General features: G+C 42.0%; 1 protein-coding gene across 1 annotated transcript in view; it reads right to left on the bottom strand.

Moving 5' to 3' along the window:
- The window catches only part of ADCY2 (adenylate cyclase 2), a 458,110-nt gene that overhangs the window by 92,340 nt on the left and 347,882 nt on the right, over positions 1-17,888 (bottom strand). Inside the window, exons 12-13 of the mRNA XM_004380271.1 lie at positions 11,258-11,327; positions 8,206-8,303 (exon numbers count right to left, since the gene is read on the bottom strand). Coding sequence (XP_004380328.1) covers positions 8,206-8,303; positions 11,258-11,327 — 168 coding nt within the window. The remainder of the gene's footprint in view (positions 1-8,205; positions 8,304-11,257; positions 11,328-17,888) is intronic.

Consider the following 17,888-nt stretch of genomic DNA (forward strand, 5'->3'; position numbering starts at 1 on the left):
GTTCTCTGTCAGTTTTCTCACTCCATTTGGTGCTTGGCTGAGTTCTTTATCTCTTCATTTGATGTTTTAGGGTTTCAGGATTGTTGTATTCTCTGTTTGGCTTAGTTTTTTGGATCTTTGCTGTGGAAGCATGGTGTGTTGCTTCTGCCTAGAGCGCCATTTTGCCAGAAGTCGTCAGAAGTGTGATTTTTAAATTCCAAAAGGAGGTTAATTTTGGTCTGTCCTTGTTATTTCTAATTTCATTAGATTTGATCTGAGACTGTGGTCTCTATCATTTCTACTTTGACTACTTTTCTTCCAGGCTGTGATAAACGCATTCTACTTCTACCTATGGAGTGCTGAAAATGATGTGTCTCTTCCTTTTTCTGGAAACAAAGCACGTTCTCTAACGACATTTACTGACTGGAGCCTGATGAGGTAGTCAAATCCCAATGGGCTGACTTATTGGCTCAGTTTGGTCTGTCAGTTTTAGAATGTATTAACGTTTCCAGCTAGGACGGTGGTTTTGTCAATATATCTGAAAATTTTAACAACGTTTGCTTTATTTCAAAGAGTTGCTGTGGTGCATAAAATTTTATGATAGTTAAAATTTTCTTGGTGATGGTACATTCTCTTAATCTAAATCTTTCTTCATGCTGGGTGACTTTCTTATGAACTCTCTCGTCAGAAATTTATACTACCACAGCTTCCTTCTTTACGTAAGCTCTTTCCCAGAATAGCTATTTGTCATCCTTTATTTCCAGTCTTTCTCTCTTTCTTATTTTAGCTGGATCTCCTATACGTAGTCTAGAGCTGGCCTTGGGCTTACAGCCACAATCTACGAGGCTACGTCTTTGAATACGACATTTTTACCCATTCACAATTATGAAATTTATTAATATTTGACCAGCTCAATGTGTCTTATTTTCTGTTTTCCATTTAAATGATGTCATCCCCTCCTCTTTCCTAAGTTGGGTTAAGTGATTAAGCTGCTTCTTGCTCCATCTTTTCCTTCTATTTGTTTAGAAGTTTTACAACCCATGCTCTTATGCTGTCAGACGGTAAAGATTTGGACACATTCACAGCCTGTTTTTTGTATTGATTCTAATTTTCCCCTCATCACTTTCTTTCTTCTTCTCTTTGACTTCCTAGGGTGAAATGATTTTATGTCTAAGGCCTAAGGTATTCATTATTTTTCATTATGTACCTGCAATCATGTAAACTTAAAAAGTTTTTTTTTGGTTGAACACTATTACTTATATCTTTCCTCTCATTTTCTGTTTTTCCTTTAATTTTTATATTAATGTCAAATTAAATTAAATTTACATGAAGTAAAATGCATAGATCTCATAAGTGAAATCTGATGAGTTTTGGTTAATATGTATTGTATGTGTGTGTGTGTGTGTGTGTCTAACCAATACCCCCAACAAACAGATAGAACATTTTCATTGCCTCCTTCTTGAAACCCCCATGTCGCCCACAGGCAACCACTGTTCTGATTTCTATCAACATGGATGATTTGGTCTCTTCTAGAACATCGTATAAATGAAATGATGAACTGTAACCTCGTGCATGGCTGGCTTCTTTCACCCAACACATTTTTGAGGTTTTTCATTCATGCTGTGTGTATCAGTGTATTTAAAAAAAAAATTCTGAGTAGTATTGCATTATATTTTCTTGTTAATGAATATGATGGCTATAGAGGGTGTCAGTAAACTCTCTGACACTCTTCTGGTCAAAAGCCGACCCATTTCCCCTACCTTTGCATGTGAGTTGGATTTAGTGATAGCTTTTAATGAATAGGAGCCCTGGTGGCACAGTGGTTAAGAGCTCAGCTACTAAGCAAAAGGTCACCAGTTCAAATCCACCAGCCGTTCCTTGGAAACCCAATGGGGCTGTTCTACTCTGTCCTTTAGGGTTGCTATGAGTCAGAATCAACTCAGTGGCAAAGGGGTTTTAATGAATAGACAGTGGAAGTGATGGCATATGACTAATATTCAAACATTTGGGGATATTTTAGCTATTCTATCGTTATTGATAACCCATTTGATTTTGCTGTGGTTAGAGAACAGACTGTGAGATTTTTATGTTTTCAGGTTTAATTCAATCTTTTCAAATTTATTGAGGTTCTTCTATGGACTAGCATGTTACATCTTGTTCAATGTTCCATGTGAAGTTTAAGATGATGTGTATTCTGTAGTCAGGTTTAGTGTTTTATGAATGTCAATCAGCTCCAGGAAGCCGATAGTCTACTCAGATCTTCTACATCTTTACTCTGTAGTAAAGGACGTAAAAGAGATTTTAAACATCTAATTATGCTTACGGATTTGTCTAATTCTCTCTTTGGTTTTGTCAGTGTCTTTTTCTTTCATGTATTTTACAGCTCTGTCATTAGGTGTTTACCTGTTTTATGATTTTTATGTCTTTTTGATGAATTGACCGTTTCATCATTATCCAGTGTCTCTCTTCATCTTTGGTAAGATTTCCTGCCTCTGTGTTTTCTTTATCTGATATTAATCCAGGTACAGTAGCTTTTGCTTATGCTTAAAATTTATATGATAGATGTTTTATCCTTTTACTTGCAGCCTAATTGATTTTTACATTTAAAATGCATCTCTTGTAGAACATGTTGTTTGATCAGACAGAGTGTCTGAGAGTGTTGAGCCCTTTCACGTTTAATGACATGGTAGATTTTAAGCTTACCATCTTCCTGTCTGTTGCCTATTTGTGCCACCAAAGAGCATGGGACACCATGACCAAATATGATTTATATCAGCGTTATGGATTGAATTGTGTCCTCCAAAAATGTGCGCAATTTCTCGCCCTTGTACTTGTGGCTGTAATCCTGTTTGGAGAAAATGATTTTTCTTTGTTATGTTAATGCAGTCATACCAGTATAGGCTGGATGTTAAACGTAATCATTTCTGAGTTATACAAAGACCAGAATAGACACAGACACCGACAAAGGGGAAGACAAATGCATGTGAGGATTCCCTACAAGTCAAGGAACGCCAAGGAACACTCGGGGCTGCAAAAAGGAAGGAATCAACACGGCCCAGACCCTGATTCGAACTTCCAGCCTTCTGGACTGTCAGAAAATACATTTATGCTCTTTAAAGCTACTCACTTGTGGTATTTCTGTTACAGGAGCACTAGATAACTAAGTCATCCAAAAATGAAAATTAGTTTAACTTCTGAAAATCAATTAATGTAATCCACCACATTAACAGTATAAAGAAAAAAAAAACACACACACACAGTCATATCAATAGATGCAGAAACAGCATTTGACAAAACCCAATACTCCTTCATGATAATAACCCTCAACAAACTAGGAATAAAAGGGAACTTCCTCATCCTGATCAAAGGCATCTACAGAAAACCCACGGCTAACATCATACTTCATGGCGAAAGTCTGGAAGCCTCCCCTCTAAGATCATGAAAAAGACAAGCATGTCTGCTCTTGTCATTTCCATTCAACATTGCACTGGACATTACAGCCAGGACAGTTAGACCGGAAAAGAGAATCAAAGGTACCAAGACTGGAGAGGGAGAATCAACAACATTTATATTTGTCCCATCCACCACTTGTCTGTCAGTTTGCTGTGGTGTTGTCAATCACCTCATGTGCATGCAAAAGCTGGACAATGAATAAGGAAGACTGAAGAATAATTGATGCCTTTGAATTACGGTGTTGGCAGAGAATATTGAATATACCATGAACTGTCAGAAGACCGAACAAATCTGTCTTGGAAGAAGTACAGCCAGAATGCTCCTCAGAAGCAAGGATGGTGAGACTTCTCACGTACTTTGGACATGTTATCAGGAGGGACCAGTCCCTGGAGAAGGACAACATGCTTGGTAAAGTACAGGGTCAGCGAAGAAGAGGAAGACCCTCAATGAGGTGGACTGACACAGTGGCTGCAACAATGGGCTCAAGCATAGCAACGATTGTGAGGATGGCGCAGGACCAGGCAGTGTTTCGTTCTGTAGTACGTAGGGTCGCTGTGAGTCAGAACGACTGGACGGCACGTAACAACAATAACAATATATTTGTCGTTTACAAGATCTTGTGTACAGAAAAGTATGCTACAAGCCAAGATCCAGACGCAAAGGCTGCTTGCATTCCTGTTGACCTGCTCAAACTGTGTAAGTGTTTGAGTTCATGACATGTTGATATGCTTGTTTGGATGGAGGTACCTCTCATCCCAGGAGTCCACGAACAAGAAATACCAGGAGGCATAGCAATGACTGGTCAAAAGCTCTTAATTATAACCATTTATCCTGTTTGTTCTAACAAAAGCATGTTCAGGCCATTAAGCATACCAAGATGTTTGTGTAAATGAATCAATTTTAATTAACGTTTTGGCTGCAAAGCTGTTTCTTTTTAAGACATGAGCGTAACTGATTTATACACACACTCAAAAGCAAACTTGACATGAAGCAGGGACAATTACCCTCTTTAGCGATCATTTTAGATGTTGTCACTTTAATCAAGTATATTATTACGGTATATGTAAGAGGCCATTTCTCCTTTCTTTCTCTTTTCTTTCCCTGTTCATTGCTTACAGGCAGTCCTGACAAGGATGAGGGCGTACGTCTGTTGACAGGAAAAACCCAGCAGAAATACACATCCCCTCAAAAAGTCTAAAAATGCTATTAATGACAAACCCTTTCTACGGGAAAATATGGCACAGGTCCAGGCAACAATTAGTTATACAAAAGGTCGCCACGAGTTAGAAACAACTCAATGGCATCTAACAACAACAACTTGGGGAAAATACTGATGTCTGTCGCTGGAATTTAATGTATTGTGATGAATTCCACGCCTGTCTTTCTCTCTGCCCTCACCTCCTCGCCACAAAGAAGATGCAAGATTTTCGTACTGACGCCGCATTCACATCTGTGACATGGGATGGTAAGATCTATAAGTCAATATGAAATGATGAAAACTTTTGTTTTTCTTTTTAAAGCAACAGAATTTAAACATGAAAAGGTATTTTGTCCAAAAGGAATCCCAAGGTGAAAAGGAAACAGGCTTTTAAATTTCCATCACCACTACAGTAGCTTTTCTCTGATGATAGGACTTAGCAGCTTGGAGACATTCTGGACTCTAGAAGGTCCTGTGATGTGGGAAAGAGAAAAGAATGATATTTGGCCGAGTAAGAAAGCTTCCACTTCACAGTGACAGTAAGGACTGAAGACTTAAATTTTCAGACACACTTACTCTTTAGTTGAGCTCATCCTATCCATGGATTTAAATACTATCTATGTGCTGAATGGTCCCAATTATATCTCCACCCCCAGCCCCTCCCATGAACCCCAGGCTCACCACTCCTCCCCCATGACCCTCCACCACCTGGATGTCTCATAAGCACACACATGTCTTCAATGCCCAGAACTAAACCTTTGATTCCATAGGTTCCTTCTGAAATCTGTTTCTTCCCCAGGTTTCCCCTCTCTATAAATGCAACTCCATTTTTCCAGTTGCTCAGGCCCCAAATCATAGAAGTTAACTTTCCCTTACTCCTCACATCCAATCCAGCAGAAAGACCTGTCTTCACCACTCTTTACCGCATTGCCCAGGATCTGACCACGTTTGACCACCTCCACTGCCGCCCCGTGCAAAACACCAAAACACCATGGTCCCTCACCTGGCCTTAAGTTTCCACCCTTCCTCCCCACTCCTGTAGCAGCAAGACCAATCCTTTCAAAAGAGCCAGGTCATAAAATAAAGCAGAGTCAGAGACTAGAGAGTGATGGAAGGTGGCATTTCAGATGAGGTTGACCACCACTGCTGACTAGGTGACACTGAAATGGGGTTCTGAATGAGCTAAAATAGGAATCATGTGGCTATCTGGCCAAAGAACACTCTAGATGATGAGAGTCACAAGGAGGTAGGGTGACTTGGGCAGAGTGAGCCAGGCTGAGAGAGGTAGAAGCTGGGATCAGGGGCCATTAGCAGAGGGGATGGCTGTGCTGGCCGCACTGGCCACTGGAAGAACTCTGGATTCATTCGAGTGGGATGTGAAGCCCAGAAGGACTGAGCCCAGGGCATGATATAGCTCTTCTGAAAGTACTGTTCAAACAGCACAGGTTTCACCATGTTCGTGCTCAAAACTCAACCTTCTGCTCAAGAAAAACACCAAAAACAAACAAAGAAAAACAATAATTATCGGGCTGCTATCCAAAAGGTTGGAAGTTTGAGTCGTCCCAAAGGTGCCTTGGAACAAAGGCCTGGAGATCTACTTCTGAAAAATCAGCCACTGAAAACCCTGTGGAGCACAGTTCTATTCTGACACACGTGGGGTCGTCACGAGTTGGAGTCGACTTGTCGGCAACTGGTTTATTTTTTTTGGTGATGAAGCCTGAGAGAACAAGCTTCCCTGCATCCTCGTACAGATACAACGCAACAAAATAAAAACAAGGACAACAAACACAGCTACTTGATGTGTTTCTTAAGGCTGTAATCCCATGAAATGTTTTCCTTGGTCCCAAGAAGCCTTTTGTCTTGTTGGGACCCATCATTTAGTGGCCTAGTCATTTTCTCCTCCCTCAACTTCTTCCCGTGGGCGACAGATCTCTGTAACTACAATGCTGTTGTTGCTGTTAGCTGACATCCAGTCAGCCCCCAACTCATGGAGACCCCGTGCACAATGGAACGAAATGCTACCCAGTCCTGTGCCATGCCCACGAGCAGCTACAGATCAAACTGTTGTGATCCATAGGGTTTTCACTGGCTGATTTTCAGAAGTAGGTTGACACACCTTTCTTCCTTGTCTGTCTTCGTCTGGAAGCACCTCTGAAACCTGTTCTGTATCACAGCAACACACAAGCCTCCGCTGACAGATGGTGGTGGCTGCACGCGAAATGCACTGGCCTAGAATTGAAGCCAGGTCTCCTGCATGGAGGTGAGAATTCTACCCTTGAACCAGCACTGCCTCAACTATGAGGCAGGGAATATAAAAATACTCTTAGAACAGGAAGATGTAGAAAATGAACACGTTTACCTACTTAAGAGAATACTAAGGGCCTATCCTCCTTGGCAATGCTTGCTTTGCTTAGATAACATTTTAAATGCCCTTCTTCTCTGTTGGGTGGTAAACCCCAAGCCTTGGTGACAGTTGTCTCTCTACTGTACCATGTGGCACTTAGAAGGAGCTGGAATCGTTCATTTTTTTGTTTGTTTGGTATGAAAAATGTATATGTTCACATCAGGAAATTTCACTTAAGAATTTGGCCCATGTATTTCAAGGCTAATATTTGGGAGAAATCTGCCTTGGAGGAAGTACAGCCAGAATGTTCCTTAGAAGCAAGGATGGCGAGCCTTCAGCTCACTTACTTTGGACATGTTCTCAGGAGGGACCAATTGCTGGAAAAGGACATCATGTTTGCTAAAGTAGAGGGTCAGCAAAAAAGAGGGAAACCATCAACGAGATGGACTGACACAGTGGCTGCAACAATGGGCTCAAAGATAGCAAGTTGTGAGGATGGCGCAAGACCGGGCGGCATTTTGTTCTCTCGTACACAGGGTCGCCGTGAGTCAGAGCTGACCTGATGGAGCCTAACGACAGCAAACAACAGAGATGTCTATTAGAAACAATCTCTGCTGATTTTGCTCATTCCTGTTTACGTTTATTGGGCCAAATTTCATAGGTTTCATATTAGAATAATACAGAGATCAAACTACGAATGTTACATTTATTCTTCTTATTTCTTAAATATCCTTGGACGCGACAATGGCAAGCCTTCGTCTCACATACTTTGGACATGTTATCAGGAGGGATCAGTCCCTGGAGAAGGACATTATGCTTGGTAAAGCAGAGGGTCAGCAAAAAAGAGGAAGACTCTTGAAGAGATGGATTGACACAGTGGCTGCAACAATGGGCTCAAACATCATGATTGTGAGGATGGCGCAGGACCGGGCAGTGTTTCATTCTGTTGTACACAGGGTCGCTATGAGTCAGAACTGACTCAACGGCACCCAGCAACAACAACAACAAATAGCCCTAAAAGTTAAATCAACATGTCCACCTTGAAAATCCAGTATGGCTGTAAGTAAGCCTCTTCCCTTCCTGGGATGTGAGTGAGCTCCAAGTGACATGACAGATAACTTCTCAGTTTGGAAATGAGCACCATTGGAGTCCCTCCAAGGTAACTGGACCCCAGCAGAAAACAACCCTGCAAATCAGGTGGCAGTACCCCCGGAAAACCAGGCCCACTTACTTGGGTAACAGAAGGATCTGCACGAGGAAGATGCAGAAGAAGATGAGGCAGGCACAGGTCACGTAGTACTTGAACGCTGGCAGGGCCGTTGCTCGGTACTAAGGGGGAGAGAAGCCACTGATGAAAGACCTCCAGGAAGGGCTGCACACAATCACCCAGCTGCCTAACTGCACCTAGGACACAGCACGCGGGTCAACCATAGATGGGGGCAGCAACGCGCTGAGGACAACAGCTCTTCATCCCAGGCCTTAGGGGCCTCCCCCTCTAACCGAACTGGGACGGAGTGACTTCCAGAGACCACCCTTCGCATGAGTGGAACTCTTCAGAAACCCGCTGATATGTCACTGACTCATTCCAACGAGAGGAGAGAGGCCCCCGGTGGGGAAAATGAGTGAGTAAACAGAGGGACCAATGGGCCGTTCAGGTACCCTACAATCAGGTCTCATGCCTGCAAGTATGTGAGGAAAAGGCGTGACTTTGCACATAATGATATTTTACTGCTGAGTTGTATTGAGGAACTTCAGGGAAACGTATTTCCTTTTTGGCCTTTCTTAATGCTACTTAGAGGCAGTGGGTCAAGTTTACAGACAGAGGAGGCCGGCAGGCTTTGCTCTAGGTCCATGGCGACCACTTTGGCTTCTGCAGAGCCTGACAGATGGACTCTTCTTTCTCTTGTCCAGCAGAGTCAGCAGGGGGCAACATGGCTTCTCCCAATGTCAGGAGGGTAAACTGACCTGTGGGCAGGTCTACCACCAGGCACTGTGCCTGCTTGGTGCAGATCATGTAGGAAAGAAGTCAGACAGGGCTACGATCAGAGGGTGGTGACGAGGATCTCGATGGCTTAGCGCCTTCACCAGGTTCCAGGACCGTAAATGCTCTCCATGCTGCTCATTAATCCTCACCATGCCCGACAGGCAGGGACTATGATCGCCCCTATTTTGGGGGTAAGGCAAGTCGGGCCCAGCATAAGAAGTACAACTAGAATGCTCCTTAGAAGCAAGGACTACATCTCACATACTTTGGGCATGTTGTCAGGAGGGATCAGTCCCTGGAGAACGACATCATGCTTGGTAAATAAAGTAGAGGGTCAGTGAAAAAGAGAAAGACCCTCAATGAGATGGACTGACACAGTGGCTGCAATAATGGGCTCAGACATAACAACGATTGTGAGCACGGCGCAGGACTGGGCAGTGTTTCATTCTGTTGTACGTAGGGTCACTGTGAGTCAGAACCGACCGACGGCATCTGACAACAAGAACAAGAAGCTCAGGGAGATAGAGTTAGCTCCTGGCGAACAGTTTGCCCAGGTCCAGCAGTCAGCACATGGCAAAACCAGGATCTTCACCCAGGCGGACCAGCTCCAGAACCTACGCTCCCAACCATGACAAGAAGGTGACTCTCAAAAAGAGGGTTTTACAATAGAATTAAAGGAAATAGAGTCTTACAGGCATTGCCATGGGGTCCTCATGGAAATATAGGCAGGCTGCATTAGCCTTTTGCCCAGATGCTTCCCGGTTACGGGGAAACGTTTGTATTTCTCGTGCTGCTGCCACAGAAGGGCTGAATGCTGGTTCTCCAGCTGCTCGTCTGCTCCTTGGCTTCTGGATTCCTGGTGCCCCCCTCTCACCAGGAGCAGCCAGGGTCATGGGGGCAGGACGTGGCTTAAGGCTCTGTGCTCTCTAATGTCTGCCTCACAGTTGACCTCTGCGAACGCATCCACTTGGACAGAGGAGGCAGGAGCTGCATTTTTTTTATGATGATCACCTTCTGCTTACTGAACATTTTCCGTAACTTTTGTGACTTAATAGCCAGGGGAATTTACATGCAAATGAAGAACCTATGTTAGCCTAATGGCTGAAATGCAATTACATTTTATGCATCTGGTCAAACGCTTATCTTTCTTAACTTCTCCAGGATTTGGTACAGAGATATGAGTGGAAATTGGCACAGTGGTTTTAATAAAGAAAAACAGACATCCATCAGAAGGAAGTAACCTAACATTTAAACAATAACTAGCCATTTGTATTGGTTAAAGTAATTCAAGGATAAGATGGGCAATGAAAATAAATCATATTAAACATCAATTTGAAAAACCATCTGTCAAAGTCCTTTACTCAGAAGTAGACAACTGATCTTATAGACCACTGACACAGAAGAAGGTTTTATTGTAACTATAAAATCTAATACTGATGAATTTTGGAAGGCACTGTGATATTAGAGATTTCCATTCAATATCCATGAAACGATGAACTGAATTCTCTCAACAGAATTTTCATACCGGAGTCGTGACTGCTGCCACTAACATAATAGCCTTTGTTCAAACCAAGCCTGTAACTATGTGGTTGGTGGCAGAAATTATCTCCAACGCTTGTGCCCTTTCTGATCAGCACAAACCAAAAGGCAAATGAAATAAGGCTGACCCACAAGAGCGTCTGTCCTCTCCATAGTATCACTTAATTCATTTTAGCAAATCCACGTTAAGTTGGACACGTAAACACCAAATGTCGGCTTATTTATTTGTGCCGCAGATAACCCTTAACTGTAGGAGTCATAAAGTGGAAGTATTACAGTCCAACAAAACTTACAAGTTTGGGTTTTCTAATCTTCCCAAAAAGGTGCTCAATATAAATCTCATATTTTTGTCAAAAATGTAAAGAAAAAGGTATCTGTGTAAATACACTGTAAATCTATCAGGAAGAATTTTGTTTTTTTTTAAACATTTTCTAAGAACATTTCACATGGAGAAAGCAGGTAGCCCTTCCTGGCCCACTTCCTCTGCCCTACCCTAGAGGTGTTGCCAACAGTATTAATTACCTGCCGCGGTGAAGGGTGGTGGCTGGCCAGAGAGAGAAACTCGGAAATAAGAAATATGATAACACAACATATTCATGGAAAAGCCACAAGAAAAGCCAGACAAAGCCTGGATACAGTTAAAGGCGTTTAGGTGCCACATGTAAAGCGAACAAACAAACAGAATACAACTTCATGAAGGAATTTAAAAAAAATAACATTTTCAGAGAAACCAATTGATTTTGAAGAAGAAATAGCTTACTTCTTTTTCCAGTATTTTATTATAGAAAAACAGCGAGATTCTCTGGATGTCTTCAGATTTGAGCCACTGCCTGGAAGTAAAAGGTAGAGACACATCGTAAAACCTCCAACCAAATATACGGAATGACGTCTTCACTTTTTCACTTTTTTAAAAAAAAATAAATTGCATTCTTCTGTTTTTAGCGTACATCACCCAACACCAAATATTTTTTGAAAAAGGATAATGCCAACTAACTGGGTATAGAATCTATAGCTTGTTTTCAGCACCTGCAAATACAATACTCATATTCATTTACTGCACTCCTGGGAAAATTCAACATTACCAACCAACTCTCAGGGCAAATTTAAACTCAAGTGCTCCAAGTTAAACAACCGGGGAGACACATCATCAAAAGGGTTCAAGAACTGAATCCCCGGCAGTTTCATCTCCTGAAGAAGCCAGATGTGGAGAAGCACCACTGTCCTCAGCGCGATACACACAGAGCGCCCAGACCATTAGAGCGAGCGTCCGCAGGTTCTGGGTGAGATGGTTTTGCTCCTTTCACAAAAACACTCTCACTGTAATTTTTTCCAGTTCTACAAAATACAAACAGTGTTCTGAATACAGTTATCAGAAAGCTGGTAAAAATGCTAATGGAACATAAGATCGGTTCCGACCACCAGCAAAATGCAGCTACGCAAACATAAACACACACCTACATAAACGTTCATCTCTCAGACGTTGAAAAAGTACATAAAAATGATATGGAAGCATGCATTCTTACGCATTGATGGGCTTTCAGAAATCTGACTTAACAAAGACGTTGCAATTAGAGAAACAGCTTCAGGACAAAACTTGTCACTAAAGTGTTTTTATATAATTGTAAGCTAAACAGTGACTCCAGGCGAAGCACGCGCGCGCAGAACAGCTCACACAATCACAGCTTTGGGGATGCAAAGAAACCCATTTTAGGAAACAAGGTTGCGTGAAATAGGAAGATACCTATTCTTTTTTTTTAAAAATTTATTTTATTTTATTTTTTTATATTTTATTGTACTTCAGGTGAAGGCTTACAGACCAAATAGTTTCTCATGAAACCGTAGTACGCATGTTGTTTTATGACATTGGTTAACAATCTCACAACATATGAACCCTCTAACTTCTCAACCTTTTTTTTGGTGAAAATACACATAGCCAAAGATACACCATTTCAAAAATTTCTACATGCACAGTTCAGTGACACTGACTACGCTCTTCCAATTGTGCTGCTATTCTCACTTTAGATGAAGGCTTACAGAACAAAATAGTTTCTCATTTAACAGTTACTATAAATGTTGCCCTATGACAATGGTTAACAATCTCACAACACATCAACAATATCCTCACTCAACCTTGGGTTCCCTATCACCAGCTTCCTTGTCCCCTTCTGCCTTCTGGCCCTTGTCACTGGACTCCTGTACCTCGTTAGTCTCATTTGGTTTTACGGGGCTGTCCACTTCCAGGCTGAACAGTGAACCTCGGAGGTAGCTTCACCACTGAGCTAAAAGGGTGTCTGGGGGCCATACTCTCGGGGTTTCTCCAGTCTCCTTTAGGCCAGTAAATCTGGTCTTTTTTTTGTGAGTTAGAATTGTGCTCTACTTCCTTCTCCAGCTCTGTCCAGAAACCTCTGTTGTGATCCTGGTCAGAGCAGTCAGTGGTGGTAGCCGGGCACCATCTAGCTGTACTGGACTCAGTCCGGTGGAGGCCTGGGTAGCTGTGGACAATTAGCCCTTTGGACTAATCTTTTCCTTGTATCCTGTTCTCTTCATTCTCCCTTGCTCCCGAAGGGATGAGACCAGTGGCGTGGAAGATACATATTCTTATACTGATGAGTACAGCAATGTAAGAAAAAATCCTAATCTATGCATCGGAAAAATATCTAGAAATAAATACCAATAAAATATATTACTGACTTGTTGGGGTCCTAAGTCACTGAGGAATTCATATGTGTACAGTCCCAATTTTTCTGAAATATTTTTATCCTTTAAAAATACAGTAATCTCAAAGGCATACATGTATGCATATTCATATATGCTCATGAATATACATATCTGTATATATATCCACACATCGATATCTGCATCTCTCTATAGATAGAGATACACAGATACAGATGTTGTTGTATGCCTTCAGGTCGATTCTGACTCACAGAGACCCTATAGGACAGGTCGAACTGCCCCATAGGGTTTTCCAGGCAGAAATATTTACAGGAGCGGGCCACCAGGTCTTTTCTCCCGTGGAGCGCTAGTGGATTCAGACCATCAACCTTTCAGCATCTGAGTGCTTAAGCGCTGCTACACCAGGGCTCCTTTATACATATAGATATATAGATATAGATACAGATACAGAGAATATTTATACTAGGACATTACAGAGAAAATAATCTTTTATATATATTTCCAAAAAAATTTATACTCATTCAAACAATTGTCAATTTATGTGAGTTTCTAAATAAAATACTTGGATATAATATAATACTATGGATTTTGACTCACTGAGACATATTTGGGAAATAAAGATAAAGGATGAAGGCCTTTGAGGACTCAGGAAAAAAATGACAATTGAAACTGTTACCCTTAACCCAATAATCAGCAAGAGAGGCAACCCGCTGGTTTCAGATTAAAGAAAATAGCTGCTTCAGAGTCTACTCCGACCCAGGGAGACTTGTGTGTCAGGGTAAAACGGTGCTCCGTAGGGTTTTCAGTGGTTGCTTTTTTGAGAGTAGATTGCCAGGCCTTTCTTCTGAGCGTCCACAGGTAGACTTGAACTGCCAACCTTTCGTTTAACAGACAAGCACGTTAACATTTGCACCAGTCAAAGGCTGAGTTCAGATTGTTGCGAGGTGCCATCAAGCCGGTCCCCTCTCACAGCCATCCCGTGTACAAAAGAACGGAACACTGCCCTGTCCTGAGCTGTCCTCACAGTCGTTGTTATGCTTGAGCCCACTGTTGCAGCCACTGTGCCCATCCATCTCGTGAAGGGTCTTCTTCTTATTTTTCGCTGACCCTCTAGCAGTGGTTAAGAGTTCTGCTGCTAACCAAAAGGTCGGCAGTTCAAATCTACCAGCTGCTCCTTGGAAACCCTATGGGGGAGTTCTACTCTGTCCTAGAGGGTCGCTATGAGTCAGAATCGACTCCATGGCAATGGGTTTGGTGTTTTTTGGTTTTCTCTACCCTATCAGTTTGATGTCCTTCTCCAAGGACTAGTCACTCCTGATAACATGTCCAAAGTACATGAGACAAAGTCTCCCCATCCTCACTTCCAGGGAGCACTCTGGATGTACTTCCACCAAGACAGACTTGTTAGTTCTTCTGGCAGTCCATGGTGTATTCAATATTCTTCCCCAACACCATAATTCAAAAGCATCAATTCTTCTTCGGTCTTGCTTATTTACGGTCCAGCTTTTGCATGCATTATGAGGCAGTTGAAAATATTATGGCTTGGGTCAGGTGCACCTTAGTCCTCAAAGTGACATCTTTGCTTTTCAACACTTTAAAGAGGTCGTTTGCAGCGATTTGCCCAATGCAGTACGTTGTTTGATTTCTTGACTGATGCTTCCATGGGCACTGATTGTGGATCCAAGTAAAACAAAATCCTTGACAACATCAATATTTTCTCCGTTTATCATGATGTTGCCTATTGGTCCAGTTGTGAGGATTTTTGTTTTCTTTATGTTGAGGTGTAAGCCATACTGAAGGCTGTGATCTTTGATCTTCATCAGTAAGTGCTTCAAGTCCTCTTCACTTTTAGCAAGCAAGGTTATGTATGTCATCTGCATAATACAGGTTGTTAATGAGTCTTCCTCCAATCCTGATGCCGCATTCTTCCTCATACGGTCAAGCTTCTCAGATTATTTGCTCAGCATATAGATTGAATAAGTATGGTGAAACGATACAACCCTGAGGCACACCCTTCCTGATTTTAAACCATGCAGTATCCCCCTTGTTCTGTTTGAACGACTGTCTCTTGGTCTATGTACAGGCTCCTCATGAGCACAATCGCGTGTGCTCAAATTTCCATCCTTGTCAATGTTATCCTTAATTTGTTATGATCCACCCAGTCAAATGCCTTAGCACAGTCAATAAAACACAGGCAAATATCTTTCTGGTATTCTCTGCTTTCAGCCATGATCCGTCTGACATCCGCAATGGTATCGCTGGTTCCATGTCCTCTTCTGAATCCAGCTCACATTTCTGGCAGTTCCCTGTTGATGTAATGCTGCAATCTTTTTTGAATGATCTTCAGCAAAATTTTACTTGCGTGTGATATTAATGATATTGTTCGACAATTACCGCATTCTATTTTATCACCTTTCTTTGGAATGGGCACAAATATGGATCTCTTTCTGTCAGTTGGCCAGGTAGCTGTCTTCCAAATTTCTTGGCATAGACAAGTGATCACCTCCAGCGCTACATACATTTGTTGAAACATCTCAGTTGATCTTACCTCGATTCCTGGAGCCTTGTTTTTTTGCCAGTGCCTTCAGTGCAACTTAGACTTCTTCCTTCAATATCGGTTCTTGATCATATGCTACCTTCTGAAATGGCTGAATGTCGACCAGTTCTTTTTGGTACAGTGACTCTGTGTATTCCTTCCATCTTCTTTTGATGCTTCCTGCGTCGTTCAATATTTTGCCCATGGAATCCTTCAAAATTGGAATTCAGGGTTTGAATTTTTTCTTCAGTTCTTTCAGTTTGAGATACGCTGAGTATGTTCTTCCCTTTTGGTTTTCTATGTTCAGGTCTTTTCACATTTCATTATAACACTCTACTATGTCTTCTTGAGCTGCCATTTGAAATCAGCTCTTTTACTTCATCATTTTTTCATTCGCTTTAGCTACTCTACGTTAAAAAGCAAGTTGCAGGGTCACTTCTAACATTCATTTGGTTTTTCCTTTCTTTCCTGTCTTTTAAATGACCTCTTTCTTGCTTTCTTCAAGTGTGATGTCTTTGATGTCATCCCACAACTCAACTCGTCTTCATTCATTAGTGTTCAATGTGTCAAATCTATTCTTGAGATGGTCTCTAAATTCAGGTGGGATATACTCAAGGTCGTACTTTGGCTCTCTTGGACTTGTTCTAATTTTCTTCAGTTTCAACTTGAACTTGCATAGGAGCAAGGGATGGTCTGTTCTGCAGTCGGCCCCTGGCCTCATTCTGACTGATGACATTGAGCTTTTCCATCTTCTCTTTCCACAGGTGGAGTCGATTTGATTCCTGTGCTTTTCCATCAGGTGAGGTTCACATGTATAGTCACCATTTATGTTGTTGAAGAGTATTTGTAATGACGAAGTCATTGGTCTTGCAAAATTCTATCATGAGATCTCCGGCATCATTTCTATCACCAAGGCTGTATTTTCCAACTACTTATCATTCTTCGTTTCCAAATTTTATGTTCCAGTCACCAGAAATTAGCAATGCATCTTGACTGCAGGTTTGATCAATTTCAGACTAAAAGTCTTCAGTTTCCTCATTTTTGGCTTTAGTGGATGGTGTGTAAATTTGAATAACAGTCATATTAACTGGTCTTCCTTGTACATGTATGGATCTTATCACTGACGGCACTGTACTTCAGGCTAGAGCTTAAATGTTCTTTTTGATGACAAATGTGACCCCATTCCTCTTTCATCGGTCAGTGCTAGCATGGTAGACCATATGACTGTCTGATTCGAAATGGCCAATACTAGTCCATTTCAGCTCACTAATGTCTAGGATATTGATCTGTATGCATTCCAGTTCGTTTTTGATTATTTCCAATTTTCCTAGATTCATACATACATTCTACTTCTGATAATTAACAGATATTTGCAGCTGTTTCTTCTCATATTGAGTCACGCCACCTCAGCAAATGAAGGTCCCAAAAGCTTGACTCCATCCACGTCATTAAGGTCGACTTCACTTTGAGGAGGCAGTTCTTCCCCAGTCGTATTTTGAGTGCCTTCCAACCTGAGAGGCTCATCTTCTGGCACTATATCAGACAATGTTCTGCTGTTAATCATAACGTTTCCACTAGCCAATTTTTTTTAGAAATAGATCACCAGGTCCTTCTTCCTAGTCTGTCTTAGTCTGGAAGCTCCTCTGAAACCTGTCCACCATGGGGGGCCCTACTGGTATTTGAAATGCTGGCGGCATAGCTTCCAGCATCACAGCAACAGGCCAGCGCCCACAGTATGACAAATTGACAGACAAGCGATGGAATAGTAATCGTACTCCTTTTTAAAACTATGTGCTTATTATTGAATATCGTACTATGCATAATGTATGCAGGTATCTTATTAAAAACATTTTTTTGCCTTACTGAGAGTGGACAATCGAATTTAAAAGAGCTCCTGAATAACATAAGCTTGGAAATAAAATAAGAGGGGGATTTATAAAGTGGAAATGCCATGAGCGCCTCATTTGCTGGAAGCTGTGATCTTCCAGGTCCTGAGAAGGTAACTGTGACCCAGGCAGGTGGACAGGGCTCCAGCCAGCCCTGCTTCCTCACGTGCCCAGCAGCATCACGCTTCCCGCACTGTCAGCCCGGGATTGGTGCCTGTGGAATCGGATGAATTACTGGGCTTTTCCTCCTGTCCTGTTCTCACAGCAAGTCCCGTTTGCCTGTGAGCCCGGGA

The sequence above is a fragment of the Trichechus manatus genome, unplaced genomic scaffold (genome assembly GCF_000243295.1).
Source record: "Trichechus manatus latirostris isolate Lorelei unplaced genomic scaffold, TriManLat1.0 scaffold00072, whole genome shotgun sequence".
Lineage (NCBI taxonomy): Eukaryota > Metazoa > Chordata > Mammalia > Sirenia > Trichechidae > Trichechus > Trichechus manatus.